The 27,080-nt window shown below is 50.9% G+C and overlaps 1 protein-coding gene across 7 annotated transcripts in view; it reads left to right on the forward strand.

Moving 5' to 3' along the window:
• Positions 1 to 21,178, forward strand: part of pde10a (phosphodiesterase 10A) — a 628,597-nt gene extending 607,419 nt beyond the window's left edge. For all 7 annotated transcript variants that reach the window (XM_038808728.1, XM_038808759.1, XM_038808768.1 and 4 more), the window contains 2 exons: positions 7,615 to 7,703; positions 20,845 to 21,178. In XM_038808728.1, the coding sequence (XP_038664656.1) occupies positions 7,615 to 7,703; positions 20,845 to 20,926 (171 nt within the window). In that variant the 3' untranslated portion in view covers positions 20,927 to 21,178. The remainder of the gene's footprint in view (positions 1 to 7,614; positions 7,704 to 20,844) is intronic.
• Positions 21,179 to 27,080: the final 5,902 nt, after the last annotated feature.

The following is a 27,080-nucleotide window of genomic DNA, read 5'->3' on the forward strand; positions in this document are numbered from 1 at the left end:
TGAATGAGGCTTAGCCTTGCACACAACAAGGACATGTTCACCCTCCGCAAGGCCTCCGCCCATGTCTCGGCCACCACTTCCCACCCCCTCCCCCAGCTCCTCCTCCCATTTACGCTAATGTCCCCTACCAGGGCTCCCTCCCATTCCATCAATTCCTTATAAACATCTGACACCTTCCTCCCCCCTATTTCGTCCTTAGACAGCATCTTGCCCTGCAACTCCAAGGACAGCAGCCCAAGAAAGGACGGCAATTTTCTCCTCACGAAATGCCAAACCTGCAGGTACCGAAAGCAATTCCCCCGAGGGAACTCATACTCTTCCTCCAAGTCCTCCAACTTCACAAATCTGCCCCCTATAAACAGATTGCAAAGCACTCAATCCCTGCCTGCCATCACCCCACGAAACCTCACGTTGAGCCCCGCCGGTGCAAACCTATGGTTATTGCAGATCGGTGCCCACACCATTGCGCCCTCCAGGCCCCAATGCTGCTGCCACTGCCTGCACATTGTTACGGTCGACACAACTACTGGGCTCACGGAGTACCTGGCCAACGAGGATGATAAAGGCGCCAACAACAAAACTCTCAAACATATCCCCTACACGACGTCGCCTCCATCCGTCTCCGCACCGATCCCGCCCCCACAGCCCATTTCCTAACCATAGCAATATTCGGCACCTAGGAGTAATTCATCATATATGGCAATGCCATCCCCCCCCCCAGCCTTGCCCCCGCTTCAAGTAAGCCTTCTTATATCACAGGGTCTTCCCCGCCCATACAAATCCAGAAATCAGCCCGTTAACCTTCCTAAAAAATGACTTGGGGACGAACAGAAACCTTGGCAGCACCATAATCTTTACCGTCTGCACCCGCCCTGCCAGCGACAGCGATTGCAAATCCCACCTCTAAAAGTCTCCCTTCACCTGCTCCACCAACCGAGCCAGGTTCAACTTGTGCAACTGTGCCCAGCTCCGCGCCACATGGCTACCCAAATATCTAAAACTCGCCCCACCACGCTAAACAGTAAATCCCACTGTCTGCTTTCCTGCCCTCTGGTCTCAGTTGAGAACACCTCGCTTTTTCCCATATTCAATTTGTATCTCGATAGCCGGCCTAACTCCCTCAGAATCCCCATGATGCCTGTGATGGTACCCACCTGGTCCAAAATATACAGTAGCAGGGGCTGGTTTAGCACAACGGGCTGGTTTAGCACAGGGCTAAAGAGCTGGCTTTGAAAGCAGCCAGGCCAGCAGCCACGGTTCGATTCCCGTACCAACCTCCCTGAACAGGCGCTGGAATGTGGTGACGAGGGGTTTTTCACAGTAACTTCATTTGAAGCCTACTTGTGACAATAAGCGATTTTCATTTTCATTTCATTTCAGGTCGTCCACATACAAAGAGGCCCTGTGCTCAACGACCCCCACTCTGCTCAATCATCAGTCTTGATGCCCTAAGCGCCATTGCCAGCGGCTCTATCGCCAAGGCAAAAAGCAACGGGGAGAGCGGGCACCCCTGCCTCATCCCACAACGCAGCCCAAAATACCACAAACTCATTCGATTCGTCCACACACTCGCACCAGAGCCTTTTGCAGCAGTCAGACCGAATCTACAAACCCCTGCCCAAACCTGAATCTCCCCAACACCCCAACAGATACCCCCACTCCACCCGATCAAAAGCCTCCTCCCCGTCCATCGCCACTACTACTTCCACTTCCTGCACCTCCGAAGGCATCATGATTACATTGAGCAGCCTCCTCATATTCACCGACAACTGCCCCCTTCACGAAACCCGTTTGATCTTCGCCTATCACTCCCGGGACACAGTTCTCAAATCGCGATGCCAACACCTTCACCAACAACTTGGCATCCCCTGTCTCTTGGCATCTCTGATGGCTTTGTGAATGTCGTACCTGGATATCTTGTACAAGTCAGGGTCAGCTGTCTTGAATGCCTCAGACCTGGCCTTCAGTAGGGTGTAAATCTCCCAATAAAACCATGGTTTCCAGTTGGGGAACGTACGTACTACCTTCTTTGGCACGCAATCTTCTACACGCTTGATGTTGAAGTCTGTGACAGTGGTGGCATACTCTTTTCAGTTGGCCGCTGAGTTCTTGAATACGGACCAGTCCACTGTCTCAAAACAATTGCACAGGAGCTGTTCTGTTACCTCACACCAGCATTGCATGACCTTCTTAACGGGATTCTCCCGCTCAAGTTTCTACTTGTATGCCGGGAGAAGAACCGTCTTATGGTCCGATTTTCCAAAGTGTGGTCAGAGGATGGATCGATAGGAGCTTGATGTTTGTGTTCCAGTGGTCAAGGACGTTGGCACCCATGGTGTGACATGAGATATGTGGTGGAACTTTGGCAGTACACAGTTGAGGTTGGCCTGGTTGAAGTCCCCGGCCTTGATGAACAAGGCCTCCAGGTGTTCTGTTTCAGTTTTTTATAGCGGTAAACCACGGGATTCTCCGAGCCCCACCGGCTGCCGAATTCTCCGGCGCCGGGGTTTTGGCGGGGGCGGGAATCGCGGCATGGCGGTCGGGGCCATTGGCAGCGGCCACCCCGGTGATTCTCCGACCTGCGATGGGCCGAGTGGCCACCCGTGTTTGGCGGGTCCCGCCGGCGTAAATCACAACAGGCCCTTACCGCCGGGACCTGGCTCTACAGGCGGCCTGCAGAGTCCTCGAGGGGGGTGGGGGGGGGGGGGGGGGGGGGGTGGCTGCAGGTGGATCTGGCCTGGCCCACTGGCGGGCTTGTGCCATGAGGGCACTCTTTCCCTCCGCACCAGCCGCTGTCAACCTCGACCATGGCCGGTGCGGAGAAGAACCCCCCTTCGCATGCGCTGGGATGACACCAGCACACGCTGGTGCTCCCGCGTATGCGTCAACTCACAGAGGCCCTTCCGCGCCGTCTGGCACGTGGCAAAACACTCCGCCGCCGGCCTAGCCCCTGAAGGTGGGGAGGATTCCGCACTTTCGGGGCGGCCCAACGCCAGAGTGCTTCACACCACTCCTCGGTGCCGGAGTGGCCCGCCCCGCCGGTTCACGGAGAATCCCGCCCCACTTCTTCAGGATGCCGAAGCACCGCTCGGTCACACCCCTGGTCGCACATGGGTGTCGTTATAGAGGGTCTTCATGTCAGTCTGGGGCCTCCAGATGGGCATCATCAGCCCCAACTGCAGCAGATAACCCCTGACACCCAGGAGCCAACCCCCAGCTGGTGGTGCGCCTCGAAGAGGCCAGTAACCGTCGCATGTGCCAGGATGAAGGCGCTGTGCACACAGCCCAGGTATGCGCATGATGTTCATCTCCTGGTCACAGACGAGCTACATGGATGGCGTCCTGCGGAGGCACGAGCCTGAAGGCACTGGTAACGGCGCCGTTGCCACTCCCTCCAACGAGGTACACCACGAGCCCGGTGGTGGCGGCTACCCTCAAGATTTGGGGGCAGTGGAGGCGACACAAGGGCCCCGCTGCGGGGGAACCACCGGTTTGTCCCAGGGAACATTGATGGCAGGTTCCTGGGGTGGCACAGGGCGGGCATAAGGAAGTTGGGAGACCTGTTTATTGATGGGAGGTTTGCGAGCCTGGGTGAGCTGGAGGAGAAGTTTGAGCTCCCCCTGGGGAATATGTTCAGGTACCTTCAGGACAAGGCGTTTGCTAGGCGGCAGGTGGAGGGGTTCCCTTTGCTGCCCCCGCGGGGGGTAAGGGATAGGGTGCTTTTGGGGGTGTGGGTCGGGGATGGAAAGGTGTCTGACATCTACCAGGTGATGCAGGAGGTGGAGGAGGCGTCGGTAAAGGAGCTGAAGGCTAAGTGGGAAGTGGAGCTGGGGGAGCAGATTGAACTCCTCTTCATGTGTGAGGCTTAGCCTCATGCAGTTCAAGGTACTGCACAGGGCTCATATGTCCGGGACGAGGATGAGCAGGTTTTTTGGGGGTGAGGACAGGTGCATTAGGTGTTCGGGGAGCCCAGCGAACCATGCCCATAGGTTTTGGGCATGCCCGGCACTGGCGGAATTCTGGCAGGGGGTGGAGAGGACGGTGTCGAGGGTGGTAGGGTCCAGGGTCAAGCCAGGCTGGGGACTCGTGCTATTTGGGGTTGGGGTGGAGCCGGGAGTGCAGGAGGCGAAAGAGGCCGGTGTTTTGGCCTTTGCGTCCCTAGTAGCCCGGCGGAGGATCTTGTTGCAATGGAAAGATGTGAGACCCCCAAGCGTGGAGACCTGGATCAATGACATGGCGGGATTCATTAAGCTAGAGAAGGTCAAATTTGCCCTGAGGGGGTCGGTACAAGGGTTCTTTAGGCGGTGGCAGCCTTTCCTCGACTTTCTGGCTCAACGATAGGGAACTAGGTCAGCAGCAGCGGCAACCGTGGGGGGGGGGGGTATTGTTTATGTTGATTTAATTTATTTTTTATTTATTTTGATGTTCATCGGGTTTGGGGGGGTGGGGGGGGCTCGTTATATGCGTTGTTACGGGTCCGGAGGGTGTTTATTATTGTTATTATTATTGTTTCGTTATACATTTTTCAAAAATGTCAATAAAGAATTTTTTATTTTTTAAAAACAGACGAGCTACATGTTCATCAAGTGGAATCCCTTTTGGTTTGTGAAGACCGGCTTGTCATCTGCATAGGTGCTCAGAGGGGGTCATGCATCCCATTGATCTCCTGGACCCGGGGCATCTCGGTGATTGCGGCGATCCCCACTGTCTGGGCATTCTGGTGGTCTCGGTCCACATTGAAATGGATATATTGTGCCAACCGGGCATATAGGGCCTCCGTGACTGCACGGATGCACTTGTGCACCAAGCTCTAGGAGATCCCAGACAGGGCCCCACTCGGCGCCTGGAAGGACCTCGTGGCATAAAAGTTCAGGGTGACTGTCACCTTGACGGCCACCAGGAGATTCTCCTCCCCATACCCCTTTCGTGCCAGGTGCACCATGATCTGGCATATATGTCGTACTGTTCCCCTGCTCAGCCGGAGTCTTCAACACAATGCCCGTTTGGGCATTTCCTCGAATGGCAGGCGCTGCCGATACGCCCGCGACCTCATGCGATGCCTCCTTCCCACCTCCTCCTCAGCCTGTTGGGTGTCAGGTCTCCATCCTCAGCGGCTGCCTCCTGTTCCTCTGGGGCAGTCTCCGCTGCTGCAGCTTCCTCCTCCTCAATCAGCTTCAACTCGTACAGCCGTAATGCATCCCTCAGGCTGTGGCAACTAGCAGGAAGGTCAGCATTCCTGGTTGGATTCCAATATCCATTGTCTGCAGGGGGTGAAAGGCTGACCGGTTAGCATGGTGCATACCCCCGTGACCAACCAGGTCCACCGGGCTACGTGGTGGCCCCGGTTTGCACTGTAGACCCTACCCCACATGTCCCCCTCTATCTCCTTCTCTTCCCCATCGCACCCCTGGCCCTGTCGGTGCCCAGCACCGTGGATGCCTCCGGCCCTGGCGCCCGTCCTTGCTGCCAGGGTACCATCGGCTGCCGTTGCCCTAGCCAGCGGTTTGCTCCGTTTCCCCAGTGCCCCTGTAGGAACTACTGTGAGCATTGCCCATGGGTGGGCCGCATGATGCTCCGGCGGTGGTGGGTGGCCGGTTGGGGAGAACGTGCAGACTCCACACAGACAGTGACTCAAACCGGGGAGCCGTGTGTGGAGGGGATATTATTTGCCACTTGTCAGCCCAAGCCTGAATATTATGCAAGTCTTGCTGTATTTGGACATGGACTGCGTCAGTATTTGAGGAGTCGTAAATGGTGCTGAACATTGTGCAGTCATCAATAAACATTCCCACTTCTGACCTCAGGAAGTCATTGATGAAACAGCTGAAGAAGGTTGGGCCTAGGACACCAGCCTGAGGAACTCCTGCAGTGATGTCCTGGAGCTGAGACGATTGATCTCCAACCTCCACAACCATCTTCCTTTCTGCCAGTTATAACTCTCCATGGGGTCCACAGTCAAAGATGAGAATTCTCAGAGCCACTCCCTTCTGAATGAATACAAATGTGCCTTCGTCTCTGGTAGCTCTCTCCACCTGTTTTTGTTTTCATTTATGGGATATTGGCATTGCTAGCTAGTCCAGCATCTATTGCCCATCTCTAGTTGCTGTTCTGAAGATGCCATTCTTGGTAAAATGCTGCCTTGACATCAAGGGCACCTCTGAAGTTCAGTTCTTTTGTCCATGTTTGGTGGGATAAAATATAACCTGGATGGTAATGGCGAGTCTGGGACATTAGATGAAATATATGCCAATCCACCTAACCTGTGCACCTTTGGGCTGCGGGAAGAAACTGCAGCACCTGGAGGAACCCACACAGACACTGGGGAACGTGCAGACTCCGCACAGACAGTCACCCAAGGCAGGAATCAAACCTGGTACCCTGGCGTTGTGAAGCAGCAGTGATAACCACTGCTGCACCTTCCTCAGCTCCTACGCTGGGATTGAATTCATGGCCAGGCTTCTCCCCTACCCGGCAGGGCGGGGGGTCCCGGCGTGATGGAGTGGCGTGAACCACTCCGGCGTCGGGCCGCCCCAAGGTGCGGACGTCTCCTTAGGGCCAAGCCCTAACATTGAGGGGCTAGGCCCGCGCCGGAGTGGTTGGCGCTCCGCCGGCTGACGTGGAAGGCCTTTGGCGCCACGCCAGCCGGGACCGAAGGGACTTTGCCGGCTGGCGGAAGTCCGCGCATGCGCCAGAGTGTCAGCGGCTGCTGACCCCGTGCATGCGCAGGGGAGGGGGTCACTCCGCCTCCGCCATGGTGAAGATTATGGCGAAGGCGGAAGGAAAAGAGTGCCCCCATGGCACAGGCCCGCCTGCCGATCGGTGGGCCCCGATCGCGGGCCAGGCCACCGTGGGGGCACCCCCCGGGGCCAGATTGCCCCGCGCCCATTCCCCCCAGGACCCCGGAGCCCGCCCACACCGCCTGCTCCCGCCGGTAAGGTAGGTGGTTTGATCCACGCCGGCGGGAGAGGCTTGACAGCGGCGGGACTTCGGCCCATCACGGGCCGGAGAATCGCCGGGGGGGGGGGGGGGGGCGCGATTCCCGCCCCCGCCAAATCTCTGGTGGCGAAGACTTCGGCACACGTCGGGGGTGGGATTTACGCTGGCCCCCGGCGATTCTCCGACCTGGCGGGGGGTCGGAGAATCCCACCCCATGTCTCTGATTAGTAGTCCAGATTAGGGCTAATTAGGTTGCATAGATTTTCTTGAATAAGAAGATCAGTGGGTGATCTAATTGAAATATTTTAAGATGATCAAATAAATTGATATATTTGATTTTTTTTTTTAATGAGTCCCTCTCGTAGAAGGGGCCAGAACAAAGGTGTGTAACTTCAAAATCTGTGCTCGGCTGTTCAAGGGTAATATCAGAAAACACTTGTAACCAGTGAAAATCCAGAATTTCTTTTCAATCCCTGCAAAATGGCTGTTGAGGAGAGATTTACATCACATTCCAAACCTGAGGTTGATCATTTTTTGTTCGCAAAAGTTTTCAAGGTTTTGAATCAAGGTGGATAGATGGAGTTAATTGGATGCCCAGGCAGATTTCTCTGGCTGAATGCTCTTTTTTTGTGTTTTTATGGTTGTTTAAAAAGCTAACACTCTTTTTGTTTCACACAGATTTTTTTCTTCAGTAGTGTAGCCATACCTTGTTATCATACACTTGCAGGTATATTCCCAACAACCTCTCAACTGCTAAAATATGCCAGGTAGGTGTTTCTAACATTGCATTTCACCCCATCACGTATTTGAAGCAAGCATATTTAAATGCAGAAGGAAACGAAAAGTGTAAAAATGTTTTGTACGGCTTTTGTAGTTCGGCTAAATGGTTCCAGTGGTGAGTGGCTCACTTAAAATGACTCAACTAAAAATTTATCACCAAGGATCCCATTGTGGAATAGACATATTAAAAGTCATGGGGCTGGTTTCTCCATTCCTGAGACTCCAGGGCAGGATTCATGGACTTCCAGGACAACAAAACTGGCGCCGCACCCGGACCGATTCAGCCATTGTTAAGGGGCTAGCAGCGGAGCCACGTGGAACACAATCGATTCCAATGAGAAACGGTGCTGGAATCACCTGCGATTGACACTCAGGAGGTTGACAAGCTGCAGCCGCATATACACACCACCCCCCACACACACCATCCCAGCCAACTAGATAGCAACAAGGAGAGTGGCCCCAAGATTCACTGACGCCGAGCTTGAGACCCTCCTGGAGGAGAGGCGGACCACCTTGTACCCCGGCCCAGGTAGAAGACTATCGTCCGCTGCCGTTGGCCGTGCTTGGGCGCTGGTGGCAGAGGCAGTAAACGCCACAAGTAACACCTTCAGTGCCGTAAAAAACTGCGTGACCTCCTCAGGGCAGCCAGGGTGAGTAGGCAGCACTGTGCCCCTGGCTCCAACCCCTGTCCCACACACCCATTACCCCCCCTCCTCAAACCAGAGGGCGCCCGAACCCCCACCCTGCACCACATGCTGACACCCATACGGGCGCCATGGCCGGGTGCCCTGGCCACTGAAGCCACCAGCCACCCACCCTGGGTTGCATGCGTCAGACTGTCTAATCTGTCACCCCCCCCCCCCCCCACAAATCACACCAGGCGAAGGCCGCTCATAACACCAGGGAGCGGGAGAGGACTGGAGAGGGATCACCAGACCTGCGGCCCCTCACCGCAGCAGAGCAGCTGACCACCTGGATGTGGTCAGCGGGCCTGAGGAAAGGGCAGTCTCCGAAGTGGAGACTGGCCTTAGGCAAGGATGTCCCCGTGACACGTGTGTCAACACCGCCCTCACTCCCACTGCACCCGCACACCAACCCCACACCACCCTCACTCCTGCAACACCTGCACACCAACCCCACACCACCCTCAACCTCAAACCAACCTCCCACTACACCCAGGCCCGTGGTCTAATCATGCGCCTTGTCTTAAGTTTTGCAGGGCATGCTGGTGATGGGGCAGGTCCTTCTGGTGTTCCCCGCTCCCAGCCAGAGCCCGGGTGCCGAGCAGCGACAAGTATACCGACACAGAGGGGGCCCATGTGCCCGAGACCCATAACACCCCAGAGCACGAGTTTGATGATGACACTGATTTCCCATCACAGCTGTCTCCAACACCCTCCACCATCCCAGAGACACTCACCTCAGTTTGGTACTTTACGGGGGAGGGGGAGGTTCAGGAGGACATGGGGCCCTGGCAGGCACTGGAGGCACATAACGTCTGCACCAGGGCCAACGTGCATGGAACGCTCTGATTGCCTCCAGGTTCACTGACCATATACATACCTGCCCCACTACTGGGTGCAAGCTCTGGGTTGGCAGTAACACCACAGGTCCAGTCAATGGGATGGAGGATGATGACAACCCGCTCTGCGATGCACCACACGATTTGACAGTGTCTGACTCCTTTCCACCGTCCACCTGGGCGATCCCTGCAGGCGAGCTGGCCATTCCATCACATGGTCCCATCGAGTCCCTGAGGTACGGGGGGGTTAAGGGTGGAGAACCCAGCCCACACGCAATGTCGACCCAACCCCTGCAGGAGTCACCTCCTCTTCTCTCGGGGTGCTTGATGACCCCGGGCTATTCAATGGGACTGGGGTGCGAGCGTACCTACCCCCTGAGGCACGCTGCCAATCCTGGAGGCCCACTCTGGCCTCAATCAGGGTCTGCATGCTGGATCCATGGAGCATTATCTCCAGCTGGGACTGCACCACATCAATGCTGCGATTGTACCTCCACCTTCTGGTCTGTGACACATCAGCCACTGACTGCGCCATCTCCCTCTGGGGCTGAGCCACCTCCCTCTGTGTCTGTGCCAGCGCCTGGGAAATGCCGCCAACATTCTCAGCCATGGCCCGCTGCAATTCCAGGTGGCTCTGGCACATGGCTGCCTGTGAGAGAGCAGCCCTGTCCTGGGCCTCGACCAGCGCTTGCACAGAGTCCCCTAGGCCCTGGGCATGCTGATCAATAGACAATACCTTCACCCCCTACGCCTCCACTGCAGATGACACTCATGCGGTGTTGGCCTGGGTGGCACGCATGATCGGCACCACCTCCTGCTCCTGCACGCAGTTGTACTCCGCCAACTGCATCTGCAGGTGCTGGATGCTCTCCAACAACCCCTCATGCAGTCCTTGGCTCTGTAGCTGCATCTCCACAATCGATGGAACCCTCCGTTCCAGAAACCCGAAACCCATCTGGACGGCAGCTAGTCTCTATGGTTAGCGCGACCGACGTGTCATGGGGAACTAACTGCAACTCAGTGGGGTCTCACCTCCACGCCCGAGGCCGATCTCCACCTCTGCAAATTCCCTTCTGACCCACCGACCATGTCCAGAGCCCATTTCTCTGCCACGTTGAGGGGTCACAGGTCCAGCAGTCTCCCACCAGTTTTCTCCCACAGTTATGGGCCGCTTTTTCCTGGGATGGGAGGACACAGGAAACAACAGTGTTAGGCAGTCCGACGCATGTAGCCGAGGGGGTGGAGAGCTGGTGGCCTCAGTGGCCAGGGCACCTGGCCATGGCGGACGATATGGGTGCCGGTATGTGATGCAGGGTGGGGGTTTGACCGCCCTCTGGGTAGGGGGGAGCGTCACTGGTGTGTGGGACAGGTTTGTGGCAGGGGCAGGGTGCTGCCGACTCACCCTGGCCGCCCTGAGGAGGTTGTGCATTTTTTTCCAGCACTGCAGGCTGGTGGTACTGACCATCTCTGCCACCTGCGCCCAGGCACGATGTGCGGTGGTGGCTGGCAGCCTCCTTCCCGGGCTAGGGTACAGGATGGCCTGCCTATCCTCCACCGCGTCCAGGAGGTCTTGAGCTCGGCGATATTTTGAGACTAGTTTTGATCCCACCCACGTCAGTTTGGGTCCTCCAGTCTTCCCCCTGGAACTGCATTGCATGTAGGTAGACCTCCCTCCAATTATTATCCAGCCTCCCCCAAGTAACCCTGGATCCCATTGTCATTGTGTGGACATTCTAGCCCTCCTTTCTGAACCCATCCCTGGTGATTTCCCCATGTCCCATGTGGACCCCACCCTTCCCTATCTTGAGGCTGTGTGCATAGTCTCATACAAGGAAACCCCAACCCCTCCCTGACAGCTTTGAATAATCCTCCCCCTTACTTACCTTTTCCCTATCATAGGCTGCAAATGCTTCCCTTAACTATGATCATCCCATCTGCCTCCCAGTCCCGAAACAGCCAACACCATCACCATTGACTGTATGACAATGAACACACCCTGCATACAAAATTGGGCCTTATCCGGGCCTTGCACCTCGCTGGAACAGATCTACAATGTGCGTGCCATGCACAGCCCTGTAGCATGGCCCACAGAGCCTGAGGATTATCTTTAATCTCTCACTCTGACTACAATGTCCGCAAATCCCCCAGTCTCCCTTTCCCGACCTCCATGAGTCTGTGGTACCTATCACTTATGTTCCCGACAAACACAGCACCCCCCCCCCCCCCCCCGGCCCGGCCCCCTGACTCCTGAACCAGAGTCTGCATGTATCCCCTCCCATTCATACAATTCAATTCCTATCCTTCCCCTTTCTGTGCCTGTGTTCTCCTCTCTTCCATGTCAGGCTTCAAGTTATCCACCCTTGATCTCCCCTCTGCCTGATATCATCCCCCGTCAATCCCACGATACCCCACTGTCCCTCATGTTTCTGTCATCCTTGCCTCCCAACTCTCTAATCCCACCAAAGCCATGTCCCTGTCATCCATCCCCACCACCGTCCCCACAGACAACCACCCCCACCCAGTTGGAATACTGGTCTCTGTCTCAGAGTTCAGCCCTGCCTGAGACCCGCAGGACACACTGAGTGCAGGCCTCAGGAATATGGAGACAGCCACTGTGAGGAGACCAACCCCACATACCCACCCACCATTGCGGCATTAAACTGGTATCGCTGAGAGACTGGAGCAGCGCTATTGCAGGTAGACTTTAAATGTTGCAAAGTCACAAGTGATGTGAGGGCCAACAGCTGCACGTCACTTATATTGGTAATGATTTAGACCCATTTAATTTCCTGCTGATGTGGCACGTAGTTGGGAGGGGGAACTTGATTCCGGCGAGTAGCATTTTAATAAATATCCATCCACAACAGTATAAATCTGACCCTGTTTCCAGTTGTCTCCAGCTTTGACAAAGAGTCATCCAGACTTGAAACGTTAGCTCCCTTCTCTCTCCACAGATGCTGTCAGACTTGTTGTGATTGCCCAGTTTTTTCCTTTTTTAAATCATCTTTAATGATGGTTTCCAGCAATTTACTCACCACAGAAGTTAAGCTAAGTTGCCTGTAATTTCCTGCTTTCTGTCTTCTCTCTTTATTAAGTAGGATTCATATTGGCCATTTTCTAATCTGATGGGACCTTTCCAGGAAACTGTAGAAATTTCAGATCAATACATCGAGTATCTCGCCAGCCCCCAGAATGAAGTCCATCAGCACCTGGAGACTTGTCAGTTTTTATTTGTAATCATTTTCTCAGTCCCCTTTCACTGGTGATTGTAATTGTTTTAAGCTCCTCCCTTTCACCACCTGATTCACAATTACTTCTGGGATGTCATTTGTATCGTATCCTCTACGGTGAAGATAGATTCAAGATAACTGATGATTGATCTGCCATTTCCTTAATTTCCATTATTAATCCCTCATTCTCACTCTCTGGAGGACTAATGCTCACTTTACTATCTTTTCCATTTTAAATTTCTGTAGAAACTCTTGCTATCTGTTTTTATATTTGTTAGCTGGCTTTCCTCGTACTCTAATTTCTCCCTCCTTGTTAATCTTTTCATAATTCCTTACAGTCCTTTATATTCTGTCCACTCTTCTGAGCATCTATCCTGTCAAACCCCCTGAGAATCCTTTGGGCGGGATTCTCCGGTCGCCGACACCGAAATTGCGTTTGGTGATCAGACGGAGACTACTCGTTTCCGACCAAATCGTGGGCAGCGCCGCTTTCACGATATTCCGCACCCTCCAAAGCAGCGTACTCGCAGAGGCCCGCCCCCGATGCTCCGCCCCCGACCGGCTGAGTTCCTCCGGCTAGTGCCAGGTGCTCTACGCTGCTAGCCCCCAGCCAAATGGAGGATCGGTGGCCGCTTTGCGCCGAATTTTCAGTCGTAAAACGTCACCATTCCCACGCCGGCGTGGGGACATAGCCTCAGAATCGGAGAATCCAGCCCTATATGTCTCAATTACGTCGCCTCTCATTCTTCTTAATTCCAATAAATACAGGCTCAACTTACGAATGGAATACTCTCCACTTGCCTGCATGAGTGCAGCTCCAACAACACTCACCATCCAGGACAAAGCAGCCCATTTAATTGCTCTCCTTCCACAAACATTCAAACCCCCCACCACCGACGAACAGTGGCAGCCGTGCGTACCATCTACAAGGTGCACTGCAGTAACTCACCAAGGTTCCTTAAGACAATACCTTCCAAATTTCACAACCACGACCATCTAGAAGGACAAGAGCAGCAGATACCTGGGAACCCCACCACCTGGAGGTTCCCCGCCAAGTCATTTGGAAATATATCGCCGTTCCTTCACTGTCGCTGAGTCAAAATCCTGGAATTCCCTCCCTAAGAGCACAGTGGGTGTACATAGACCCCAAGGACTGCAGCGTTTCAAGAAGGAAATTCACCACCACCTTCTGAACGGCAACTAGGGATGGACAATAAATGCTAGCAACACCCACATCACGTAAATGAACAATTAAAAAAAACTTAATCTCCCTTGTAAGCAAATCCCTCCATGTCTGGGATCAATTTAGTGAACCTTCTCTGGATCCAATGGCAGTAAGTCTGACTCCTGTCTTTCCGCTGGCAGCATGCTCACACCCACCCACTGAATGGGGTCTGCATCGGGGGAGTTTAGTCTTGGACCACTGTGCCCAGGAGTGCAGGGAGTGGGGGAAGCGGAGAGCAACAGGGGCTCGAGGTGCAGGCAAGCCCAGTGTGAAGATTAACGTGAGAGGTTTCACAAGTATCAGGTGTAACATGTTTTAGAACATAGAACAGAACAGGCCCTTCGGCCCTCGATGTTGTCACCCTACTCAAACCCATGTATCCACCCTATACCCGTAACCCAACAACCACCCCCCCCCCCCCCCCAAACTTAATCTCCCTTGTAAGCAAATCCCTCCATGTCTGGGATCAATTTAGTGAACCTTCTCTGGATCCAATGGCAGTAAGTCTGACTCCTGTCTTTCCGCTGGCAGCGCGCTCACACCCATGGTGAACATTTGACATTTCCATTCCCCCGAGCTACAGATAATTCCCCCCCCCCCCCTCCCCCAACCCTGAAGTGCCCACTCAGGGATCCTCTCTCTTCTTGAACTTTTGTGGTCTGCTGCTACATCTAGGTGTTAGCAGGATGCACATTAGAGGTGGAGGCGCCTGCTGCTTTCTGCGCCCTGTGGCCTTTGATGTCCTTGGCGGAAATCTTCTGGAGGGCCTGGAGCCAGAGGGCCTGGCTGACTTACCAGTGTCACAGGCTTTACTGTACCACCTTGTTCTACCCACTGCCTTTGAGATACGCCGGTGTCAGGAGGGGGGAAGTCGGAAGAAGTGGAGATCGTTGTCGTCTCCTTGGTGGCAGGCCCCAGGTTGGCCTCCAGTGCTTCCTCCTCCCTGAAGGTGCCTGTCGGGCCCTGGAGCTCTCCATGGGATGAAGGGGCAGCTGGAGCGAACTCCAGAGGCCTCTGGGTCATCTGGCTCTGCCAGTCCTGGCGGTTCCCCATTGTCTGCACCATGTTGACAATGCCCTCGGTGATGACCCTGAGTGACTGGGCCATGCTCTGCAGTGCTTCAGCAATATCCCTCAGCGACTGGGACAAGATGTCGAGGCCCTCAACCATGCTTGTCATGGAGTGAGCCATACCTCGGGCACCACCACTTGAGACGCTGACGTCGTTCTCCAGGTTTTCCATTGCATTTGCCACCCTAGCGGTGTTGGCCTCGGTGCCATGCATTGTCGGCATCATCTCCAACACCCGTAGCCTTTGGAACTCCTTCAATCGGCTGGAATGTTGCTGACATCCCTTCCTGAATCCCATGGCTGTATCCTATCAACTGCATCAGCTCTTGGTAACCTTGTCCAGAGCCTCGGTATCTGACTGGGACCCAGCTGAGCCCTGGGATCCAACAGACCTCCAACTGCGTTTTCCCCTGGATGTTCCTGCCTCCACCTGATGGACATGTGGGAAGGATCAATTTCTGAGTGATTTGTGGGAAGTGGGGGGGGGGGGGGGGTTGGGAACTTGAGGGGTGGCAGGCGGAACTGGGAGAGAGGTAGTAACTTACCCTTTCAGCTCGGTGGAGGTAATTGGTCTTCTGACACTGGAGAGCGGTCCTCCTGGTCATGCTGCCCACACTGACAGCTGCTGTTCCTGCCTCCCAGGTGGTATTGGTGACCCTGCTGCTGGTCTTCTGACCCCTCGGGGAACTTCTCATCTCGCATCAGTGGTGTCGAGAGGACTTGTGAGGTCGGCATCCCCTCAGCGAGGAGCTGCCCCTGTGCGCGGCCATGCTTGTGTATTGACTGCAAGTGACTGGTGAGGGAGTGTTTAAAAGCAGCTACTCCTTGTTAGCAGCGAGACACTGAGGTGCGAGTCTAGCAAATCACAGCAAGTCAGCCAGTAATGGCAAGAAGCATGTGGAGACTCATTTCTAAATGCCATTAAATACGGGCCGCGATCTCGCCAACACGGCCATCGGGAAACACCTGCCGATCACGCCAAAAATAACTTAGAAATGTTTCCATTAAATCACGCGCAAATTATAATATATAACAATTTCCAACATTCATCACACTCTGTAACCTCTTTGTGTCATCCTCACCACTTGCCTCCCATCTATTTTTATGCCATTCGCAAACTTGGAAAGCTGAAAGAACCTCACACCTGTTGGACCATTGCAGAGGCTGACACTCCTCCACTCTGCCCTCCGCCACACTGAGGAACACCACTGCAATCTCCAGGTGGCTCTGGCACATGGTTGTCTGTGAGTGGGCAGCCCTGTCCTGAGCCACGGCCCCCGCCTACACAGAATGCCCCAGGCCTTGCGCTACCTGACCCATGTCCAACACCATCGCCCCCATTGCCTCCACCACGGGCATCACCTGTGCGGTTACAGCCTGGGTGGCACGCATGACTGGACCCACTCCCTGCTCCTGCAGGCGGATGGACTCCTCCACCTGCATCTGCAGGTTCTGGAAGCCGGCTGTCATCCCCTCTTCTAGTCCCTGGGTCTCTGCCTGCACCGGCACTATGGGTGGGACTGGATGTTCCAGGAGCCTGGGACCCATCTGGGCGGCAGCTAGTTGCTGGGGCCGGCCTGCCGTCCGGCCCCTTGGCTGCTCCTACCTCCACCTGCTGTACCGGAACGACTGTGTGTTGCGCACCAGTGAGTGTCCCAGAAGCCTCTTCACTAATTTGCCCAACCGAGCTGATAGTCTCTGAGATGGTGGAGGGTGTTGGAGATTAGCTGTGACGGAAAGTCCGTGTCCTCCTCTGACCCGAACTCCTGGGTTGTGGTGTCCTGCGTCATCTCAGGCAGAGGGCTGGTGTTGCGGCTGCTCTCTCCGTCGGTGCTCGGATTTCTGGGGGGTACCGGCCCTGGCACTCGCTGGGTGGGGAGTACCAGACAGGCCGGGACCATCCCCGGCTAGTCCTGTAAGACACAAGACAGCATGTATAATTAGACAGCCAGAGGGAGGTGAGACATGAGGTGGTGAAGGCTGGGTTAAGGGGGGTGTGGGGTGAGGGGGGTTGAGGTGTGGGGTGAGGGGGGGGGTGTGGGATGAGGGGAATGTGGGATGTGGGGGTTTGTTGTGAGAACCCGTTGTGATAAGGAGACCCCACAATGAGCCCTATAATAGGGGGGCCCTTCAGGGACCCCCTAATAGGGAAATCCCACCTCCTCAGGGACCCTGCCTGAAGGGACTTGCCTGACAGACACGGTCCCCATAGAAAAGAGACCCGTCTGGAAGCTAGAGAGCAGTCCAGACAGGGGTAGTGAGAAGAATTACAGCTGTAACACTTAATTTGCAGCTCCACTTGTCCATTCCTGGAAGGAGTGCAGCAGTGAGTGACCTGCATCCACAGATCCATTAGCGATAATCCATTCATTGGGCTGGATTCTCCGTTCCTGAGATGCCATTGTGAAAACGGTGGACTTTCATGATGGCGTGATCGGGTCCTCAGTTGCAGCGATTCAACCGCTCCCAAGGGGCTAGCAGGGGCAGATCATGAAACTCGTCAAGATGTTAACGGACCAGTGGCCAATTCGGCTGTTCTGTGATTGACGCCCCGTCGCGGCTGCACATAAACCATTCTCCCCCTCACACAAACAAGCGTCGCAGACAACATGGCCGCAAGGAGGACAGCGCTGCGATTCTGGGACGCCGAACTCAAGACCCTTCTTGACTCCGTGGAGGTGAGGAGGCTGAGACTATACCCCAGGCCGGGACGGAGGTCAACAGGCGCCATCGTTCACCGTGCCTGGGCAGAGGTGGCAGCCGCCATCAGGGTGATGGCCCAGACTGCAGACCAGTGCAGGAAAAACTGCACTAACTCCTCAGGGCGGCCAGGGTGAGTACTCAGCACTGTTCCCCTGGCACAAAGCACACTACTCCCCACACACGTGTGACCTGCCCCCCCCCCCCCCCCCCCCCCCCAGGGGAACTGTCAGACCCCCGCCCTGACCCACATGGCTGCACCCACCTGTGCCAGCCGCAATGGCCGTGTGCCCTGGCCACTTATGCCATCAGAGACCCAACCCCTGAGCTGCATGTGTCGGACCATCTAACACTGTTGCTGTTTGTATTTGCCTCCCTCCCCCCCCCCCCCCCCCCCCAGGACAAGGCTGCGCACAACCGGCGGGAGTGGGAAAAGACCGGAGGGGGACCACTGGACCTACATCCCCTCAGTGTGCCTGAGCAGAGGGCACTGGACATTGTCGGTGGGCCAGAGGAGAGGGAGGTTGCCGACGTGGAGGTTCTGCGGCGCACGACCAAGTGAGACCCCCTGTGGGGGTTCATGGGGGGTCTGGTAGAGGCGGTGTAGCCAGGTAGTGCATTGTGCTTGGGGGGGGGGCTCGGATGGTTTCTACCAGCATGGTCCTGGCATGGTGGACCTCATGGGGACCGGAGAATCATGGAAGGCCGGAATATAGGGCACCAGGCTCGCTAAATGGGTGCAAATGAGTCATTAACACCCATTTGCATTTAGTTACCTTTTTCCATCCACCAGCGTCAGAGCATCACGATTGGGTCGGCGCCCGATGCCTGATTCTCCGTCCCATTGGGTAACACATTCCGGGCATCCCAGGATGGAGAATCCCGTCCCACATTTCTAGAATCAATCGATTGAAGCTCCTTTGAGCTGTGTCTAATGCAACTACATCCATCCACAAATAAAGGGACCAAAACTGTACACAGTACTGCAGGTACGGTCTCACTAACACCCTGTACAGTCGCATCGACACTTTACTCTATCACTTTGGCTATAATAGCCAAATTCCGTTTGCCTTCCTTATAACCTGCTGTACCTGCATAATAGTTTTCTATGATTCATGCACAAGGACACCCAGATCCCCTTGTACCGAAGCACTCTAAAGTTTCTCTCCGTTTATATAATAAGTTCCCTTTCAATTTTTCCAGCCAAAATGGATAACTTCACACTTATCCACGTTAAACTCCATCTGCCAAGTTTTGACCCATTCACCTAATCTATCTATATCTATTTGTAAATTCTTATTTCCTCATTGCAGCTTACTATCCTACCTATTTTAGTGTCATCTGCAAACTTGGCGATAGTACCTTCTATTCCTAGATCTATGTCATTAACATATTATAAATAGTTGGGACCCGAGGATTAAACCCGGTGGCACCCCACTACTTACATCTTGCCAACCAGAAAAACACACTTTTCCCAACTCTCTGCCTTCTGTCTGTTAGCGAGTCTTCTATCCAAACTGATAAATTACCCCAAACCCCATGTAATCTTATCTTGTGTCCAGATATCTACACGATATACTACATGATATACTACATCTACATGATATACTACACCTACATGATCTTCATTACGTTATCCACTTGGCTTGTTACATCTTCGAAGAACTCTAGAAGATGAGTTAAACAATATTTACCTTTCATAAATCCATGCTGGCTCTGATGGATTGCATTTTAACTTTCCACATTTCCTGGTATTTTGTTAATGGTGGATTTTAACAATTTCCCAATGACAAATGTTAAACGAACTAGTCTGCAGTTGCCTACTTTCTGCTTCCCTCCCTTTTTGAATAAGGGTTTTACATTGCCATTTTTCCAATCCACTGGAGCCTTTCTGGAATATTATAACCAAAGGATCCATTGTCTCCGCTGCCACTTCCTTTAAAATCCTAGGATGTAGGCAATCAGGCCCTGGGGACTTCAATCACAATCAGTAAGTTCAGTACTTTTTCCCTATTGATGATTGTTCTAAGCTCATAGAATTCCTACAGTACAGAATGAGGCCAGTCGGCCCATCGGATCTGCACAAACCTTCTGAAAGAGCACCCTACCTAAGCCCACTACCCTCCCTCATCCCCACAACCCTGTCACCTGCACACTTTGGGACACTAAGGGGTAATCCACCCAATCTGCATATTTTAAAACTGTTTCTCCCTTTCTGTTACCTCTGCATTACCTGTTACTATTGGGATTGTATAGTCTCCTCCACTGTGAAAACTGAGGCAAAGTGTTGATTTAGTGTCTCCGCCATTTCTGTGCTCCCCACTATTAACTCCACGGTCTCATCCTCCATAGGACCAACATTCATGTTAGTTACTCTCTTCCCTTTTATCTACTTATTAACCTTTTTTATATTTTGCGCAAGTTTTCTTTCATTTACATAGAATTTACAGTGCAGAAGGAGGCCATTCGGCCCATCGAGTCTGCACTGGCTCCTGGAAAGAGCACCCTACCCAAGGTCAACACCTCCACCCTATCCCCATAATCTAGTAACCCCACCCAACACTACGGGTAATTTTGGACACTAAGGGCAATTTATCATGGCCAATCCACCTAACCTGCACATCTTTGGACTGTGGGAGGAAACCAGAGCACCCGGAGGAAACCCACGCACACATGGGGAGGATGTGCAGACTCCGCACAGACAGTGACCCAGCCGGGAATCAAACCTGGGACCCTGGAGCTGTGAAGCGATTGTGCTATCCACAATGCTACCGTGCTGCCCCTAATTTACCTTTGCTCCTTTTATACTTTTTTATAAATTTCCCAATCTGCAAACCTGCCACTGGTATACATTTGTTTTTTTTTTGTCTTTATATTATCTTTAACTTTGCTTTGATATAGATTTTTTAAATCATGATTAGTTCTCATAGAGAAAATAAGTAGAAATTATTTCGAGTGGCAGGAGGGTCAGTAATCAGAGGACACTGATTTAAGCAAATTGGCAAACGACTCAGAGGCAACATGAGGGAAAACATATTTAGGCAGTGAGCTGTTCTGGTATAAAGAGTGGTGTGACCAAATCCAATAATAACTTTTGGAAAATACTTTAATGGATGCAAATTGTCATATTATGGGAAAGCTGGCATGATGGACCGAACAACCTCTGTGATGTACATGTCCTCTGATACTGGATACCTGGAGTATTTTGATTGTGTAAAATATTGGGGAAAGAGAAGCTTTCACTAATCTAAAAGGAAAAGTGTCTGAATCCAAAACCAGTAACCAGAGGCATTTTGAAACCAAATTACTTTGGCCTTCATGTGTTGATGAAATGTTGATGGAAGAAATATTTTTAAAATTGTGTCCATTTCTGCTTTTTAGGGAAAATCTCGCTCAGTGGGAGAAGGTTAAACAAGCAAGGGATGGCTCAGATCTGAGCCAGGCAGCTCCCTCAAATAAGTGATGGAACTGGTGCTCCAGGCCGAATGCTTCACTGTTCGATGCTTGACTCTGAATTGAGAAGAGAAACCTGTTACAGCAATGAATACAATGACATTACCTAATGAGTCCATGAAGACATGGCTCCAACTCTAGCTAATAATACAAGTCATTTGGAGGTTTACCATTTGTTAAAGCATCAGATATAGCTGTCTTAGCGAATCTGTTGTATTTGAAAATGATATGTTTTTAAAGAAAACATTGGCCCTTTCTTGTATGCTGTATTGGTGTGGCCTTAATATTTATTCTGAGACAGGCAGGTACTTTCCATACAATTTTACACTTGGTATAGCATCTTCAAATATTCTGTCTGGGTCTGAAATCATTATTTTTGTCCGGTGGTTTACATATTAGTATGAATGCCACTAAAAGATAGGATGAGACTGCATTATAGTAGTTATAGTCGGAGAGTGACAAATCTTATTGAAATATCATTTAACTGATGGCAGCATGCATTATCCATGCAAATTGCAAAAAAAAAGACTAGTGTTTCAGCTATCCTTTGACATTTTATTTTAAATGGGAATTGCAAAATGGCTAAAGAAACTCATTGCCAGTTCTTTATTGGGGATGTAAATGAAGGAGAGTCGTGGGATGCAAGCCTCCTTTGAAAGGCAAAGGGAAACAATGCGTTTCTCCACCCCTTTTAATATGCTGATTGAGACACTTTTTCCATCATGAATTTGAGCAGTGGTTGTGATGAACAGCAGGCGGTTGAGTCTTCTCCAGCCTACATTAAAATAGCTTCAGTTTGGTAAATAACTTACAAAGAAAAGTAATCATTTTCCACACATCTAGACAGTAATTTATTAATTTACATGTCTCCAAGAATGTGATGCTAAGCAGAAAGAATAGAAAAATAGCAATTCATTAAAGAGTTTTTCAAGATCGACTGCGTGCATTAGCGACAAATGGATTGCAAATGTATGGATATATTTTCTTCCTTTTGATTTTTAAATGAATGGAACAATTGGAGAGGGGAGATCAGAGTTTACCCATCCACTCACTAAGTGCCATACTTGGAGTTTTCAGGTTGATGATCACACTGCAATACACACGTGCCTCTCTACAGGAGGCATTAAATGACATTCATGACTGCCCTAAAATGAATGCCACACCAGCTGATTGATCCACCACAACGTCGTTGGTAGCTAAAGTAGTTGAATTATTGAATATCGGCCAGAAGTTCCAATATTGGAGTATGCTTCAGCTGATTCTAGACTGTAGTAACAATACTGAAGAGCAGGACATGGCCTTTGGGAAAGGCAAATATGAACCCACCTGTCTGGTCACACCAGACGTGAACTTCCCTGCTGATAGATTAAGGTAATTATCATTATGCCAGTGCCTGTACAGAAGACTTATTTCCAGGAGGGTCTAACTTTTGTGTCTTCATGATTCACTTACCTGCATATTATACATTTCGCCGGCTTCTTATAAATAACAAGATAACAGCATCTCACCAACCACCACTGAAATTAAAAATTAATTTTGTGCAGTTAGAGATATAAAATACTCTGCATAAGCTAAATTACAGACTTAACATAAGTGCCAATAGAAACACAGTAGGCAAGGTCATATGACAAGGCCCCAGGCATATGTTGTCTAGTTCTCCTGAATACATTGGGATATATGATTGCCGCAAACTCTCAAGAGTTGCAAAAGAAATATTGGCAATATGACCGAGTCCTCATCTTAGATAGACAAGGAAAAGATGACAGGTAAAGAGGAAAATGGAAACTAATTCACACACCAGACAGACCTCAATGATGTCCTTTGCATAAACAGCTCATTATTATTTATATCTACACATTCACATATCATTGATGGAATGATCAATGTTTATTACTTACAAAGTTAAGAAAATCCTTCAAGTTTCAGGGCACTGAATTATTTGAACTTCATTTGCATCCCTAATATACACTGTGGAAAATCATACCATTTAACTGTAAGATATGTGATAGACCTTTGAAGGCACTGCTAATATTGCAGGAGGTTGCACTAGTCTATTCAAGATTCAATCAATAGTATTAGTTCTAGTTTCTTCGAGAGGTTGTAGAGGATTTTTTGCACTCTTTCAGTGTGCTTATCATAATGGAATGCTTTGCGTGCATGTAATATGTACAAACAAACTGGAACTTTGTAGCATATTACCAATCATGTCTGCTGCCTGAGCAGTTTCAACACAGCCTGTAAATACAAACAAATGCTGTCTACTTCAGTTTTATTGTAAAATGCAATGTTTCAATGTAACAGATGTTAATTTTGGGCAACTATACTGCAAGTGATCTTGGCTATGTACATTTACAATGTAACAAGATGTAGGTGTAAATTAATTTTTACAATGAGTATATATATATTGCTTATGTTTTAAAAAGAGTCTAAAGTTTTGGATGAGCTTTTCTGTTACAAGAGAAGTAATTCCAGAGTAGATACATGTCAAGTAGAAATAGAACAGTGTAAGGATAAGATGAAAAAGAATGCAAGTGCAATAATTTTGAGCGGTTTTAACTTCCAGTTTATAAATTATAAATATTGTATATGTTCCATAAGTTTTTCATCTATTCATTTGCAGTCTTTGTATTAAAAATATGATGCCCCTTATGTTTGTACTATACAGCATTTTAAACCATTTATTACATTATTATTTATAAATAAATGCTCAAACCAACCAACCAAAATTCAGCAATACCAGAATTTCATGAACCTTCTAATTGCCACGACTGTTATCGAAGCTAGTAGTGCCCTAACTCCTCAGAATGAAAAGTCAAAGGTGCAAAAAAAACAGAGCTCTCTAGCACTCCAACTCAACCAGCTGAACACCCAGGTGCATTTTGAACACTAAGATCTTTACCTCTACTACTTTACATCAACATGGCAGGTTATTTCAGATCTAGCATCTGTTGTAAATCTTTCTTTAAATTTACATCCTCTGTTCCTGCTGGCTAGAATTGTCTTAATTGTAAACTGGATTAATTTAGTTTATACCATTTAACACAATATCTAACACTGTGAAAACCACATAACCGTTTAATAATATAGAAATGATCTAGCTTTTTCTCTTAACTTAAACTTGGGTTAATTCTCATTGCACTTTTATGCAACATCGCCAATGAAGCATAGTAACTGAATTTGCATACAATGGTCACAATATTACTGGGTCTGCAAGAGAAGATGGGTAGCAGGATGCTGAGAATTGAGGTTGTGTTGCTCAAGCAAAGAACAATACAGCACAGGAACAGGCCCGTGGGCTCTCCAAGCCAGCGCCGACCGTGGTACCTGACTCAACACTTCCAGGACAGAGCCCTGTTCATGGTTATATTTTGCAGGTCACTTTAACTCCCCTCTAGTCTCTAGCTATGTGAGCACTTCAAGCCTCCCAAGGGGCTGTAGGTTGTGTTTGCTGATTATTCCTGCTTCTGGCTGCAATGCCTGAAGCCTAGTGTTTGCTGCTGCCTCTTCTGCTTCTGTGGCCTGGGATAAACAAAGGGAGGATGTAAGCTGGCCTACTACCAATGCTGGAGTGGGGAAAGGGGGTTCTCTTTCACTCTTCTGATGTGCCTTATGTCAGAATGTATGACTTTCTGGTATGATTATTGCTGCCTTTGAGAGTCTGTTGCTGGGAGCGACAGGAGGGGAGAGGCGGAGTGGCTTGAATGCTGTGTCTGTTTGCTGCCACTTCTTTTGCTTCTGTGACGTGGAGCAAGAAAAGGGAGGGAGTAAGATGTCCCACTGCCAGTGCTGGAAAAGGGGAAGGGGCGGTGGACTAATTTGACTGAACAAGCTACTGAAGAACTGTTTTGCAGTTTGCTGGTGACTTTGTTGTACTATTGACTGTTCAATGTTTAATGTCTGGAAGCTGTGTGTTTGCTTGTTACGACCTCTTTTGCTTCTGTGGCCTGGAACAAGGAAAGGGAAGCAGTCAGATGATCTGCTGCCAATGCTGGAGGAGGAGAAGGGTGACGGCCCAATTCAACTGAGCAACTTGTGGAAGGTATTGAAAACCTGCTCTTACAGATTGTTGATGACTTTATTGTATTGCTGACTGTTCAATGTCTGGAAGCTGTGTGTTTGCTCGCTGCCACCTCTTTTACTTCTTTGGCCTGGAGCAAGAAATGAGAGGAAGTCATTTGACCTTCTGCCAGTGCTGAAGGAGGGGGAAGGGTGGCAGCTCGATTCAACTGAGCAACTTCTTGAAGATCTTATGTACATACAGATGTTGGGTACTTTATTGAACTGTTGACTGTTTAATGTCTGTAAGCCGTGCAGATTGCTGGTGATTTTATTGTACTGTTGACTGTTTAATGTCCAGAAGCCGTGAGTTTGCTATTGTGCTGTTGTTTAATGTTTAATGTCTAGAGGTAGTGTGCTTAGCTGATGCTGCCCCTCTTGCTTTTGTGGATTGGAGCAAGGGGATGGGTGGCATTAAGATGACCTACTACATGGGCAGCATGGTGGCATAATTGTTAGCACTGCTGCCTCACGGTGCCGAGGACCCGGGTTCGGTCCTGGCCACGGTCACTGTCTGTGCGGAATTTGCACATTTTCCCAGTGTCTGCATGGGTCTCACCTCCACAATCCAAATATGTGCAGGGTAGGTGGATTGGCCACGCCAAATTGCCCCTTAATGAAAAAAATGATGACCTACAACCAGTGCTGGCAAAGGGAACAGGGTGCTCTTTTGCTTTTCTGCCATACTATGTGTCGGGAAGACATTCCAGTGTTTTGTTACGCTACCCTCGAGCGACGTTCCACTGATATAAGTCTACTGCTGGAGCTGCAGGCAAAAGGGAGAGTTATTATACTGTTGACTGTTTAATGTCCAGAGGCCGTGTGTTTGTTTGCTGCTGCCCCTTATGCTACTGTGGCCTAGAGCAAGCAACCCACTGCCAGTGCTGGAGGAGAGAGTTGCTTTTCGCTCTTCCGCCATGCTGTGCATCAGTATCACCTTCTGGTGTATTGTTATGCTCACCCCCGAGTGACTTTGCACTGATGCCAGTCTATTGCTGGGAGCTGTGGAAGAGAAATTGTGCTGTTGACTGTGTTATGTTTAATGCTTGGAGGGAGTGTATTTGTCTCCTGCAGCCCCTTCTGTTTCTGTGGCCTAGAGTAAGTAACCTACTGTCAGTGCTGGAGAGGGGGAGTGGGCACTCTCATGCTCTTTCACCATGCTTTGCATCAATGTAGTTATGCTGCCAAGTGACTGTCCACTGATGCAAATCTACTGCTGGGGCCTGTGGGAGGGGGAAAGAGAGCAGGGGGTTGATTGGAATGCTGGTGACTGTTTAATGTTTAACGTGTATTTGGTTTTCTTTGTATAAATGCATTGTTTATAGGCTGGTTAGGATCGACCATCCACATGGTCCTTGGTTTCCCCATGCTAGGAAGTGCAGTGTCACTGGGCACAGGGCAGTGGCTTGTTAAATGAATTAACCAGTAAAAGTCCAGCAAAAAGGGAGAGCTTTATTGGAATGGATGGATCAGGTAATAGGGATTATTTGAAACCCTCCTGTATTAGTCCAGCTGAGCCCTCCCTTGTGCCTAGCTCATGGTGCCTTGCCTGTGCCCTCTGAGGCCCTTCATGAAGCATTGTCCTGTCAGTAATCTCCTCCTCCACATCTTCATGATCTCAGGAGGAATTGCACTCGATTATCTCCTCACTGTTCAACACCGCACCAGCCCCACCCCCATAGTGCTAGGTTGTGCAGTGCACAGCAATCCAGCACAATACGTGGGACTCTAGCTTGGGTATAATAAAGGGCTATACCCAATCAGGCACCTGAATCACAAGCTCAGTAGACCAATGGCTTGCTGAATGGTCACTCAGCTAACACCTTGGCATGCGTGCCCCTCTCCTCCACATCTGCAAGGGTTCTCACAGGAGTAAGCAGTAATCTCTTTATTGGGTACGCTTTGTCTCCCAGAATCAATCCTCAGTTCATCCTTGCATGGGTGAAGTTCTGGCACCTGGAACTGCTGAAATAAGCGAGCATTTGACTTCTTCCGCAGTAACCATGCATACCACTGAACGATTTATCTTTGGTGGTTGTGGGCTCATTGTATATCAAGGGAGTGGAATCCTCCCTGGTTATTAAGGCTGATGGCTGGCCCATGGGAGC

This window comes from Scyliorhinus canicula, chromosome 1, assembly GCF_902713615.1.
Source record: "Scyliorhinus canicula chromosome 1, sScyCan1.1, whole genome shotgun sequence".
Lineage (NCBI taxonomy): Eukaryota > Metazoa > Chordata > Chondrichthyes > Carcharhiniformes > Scyliorhinidae > Scyliorhinus > Scyliorhinus canicula.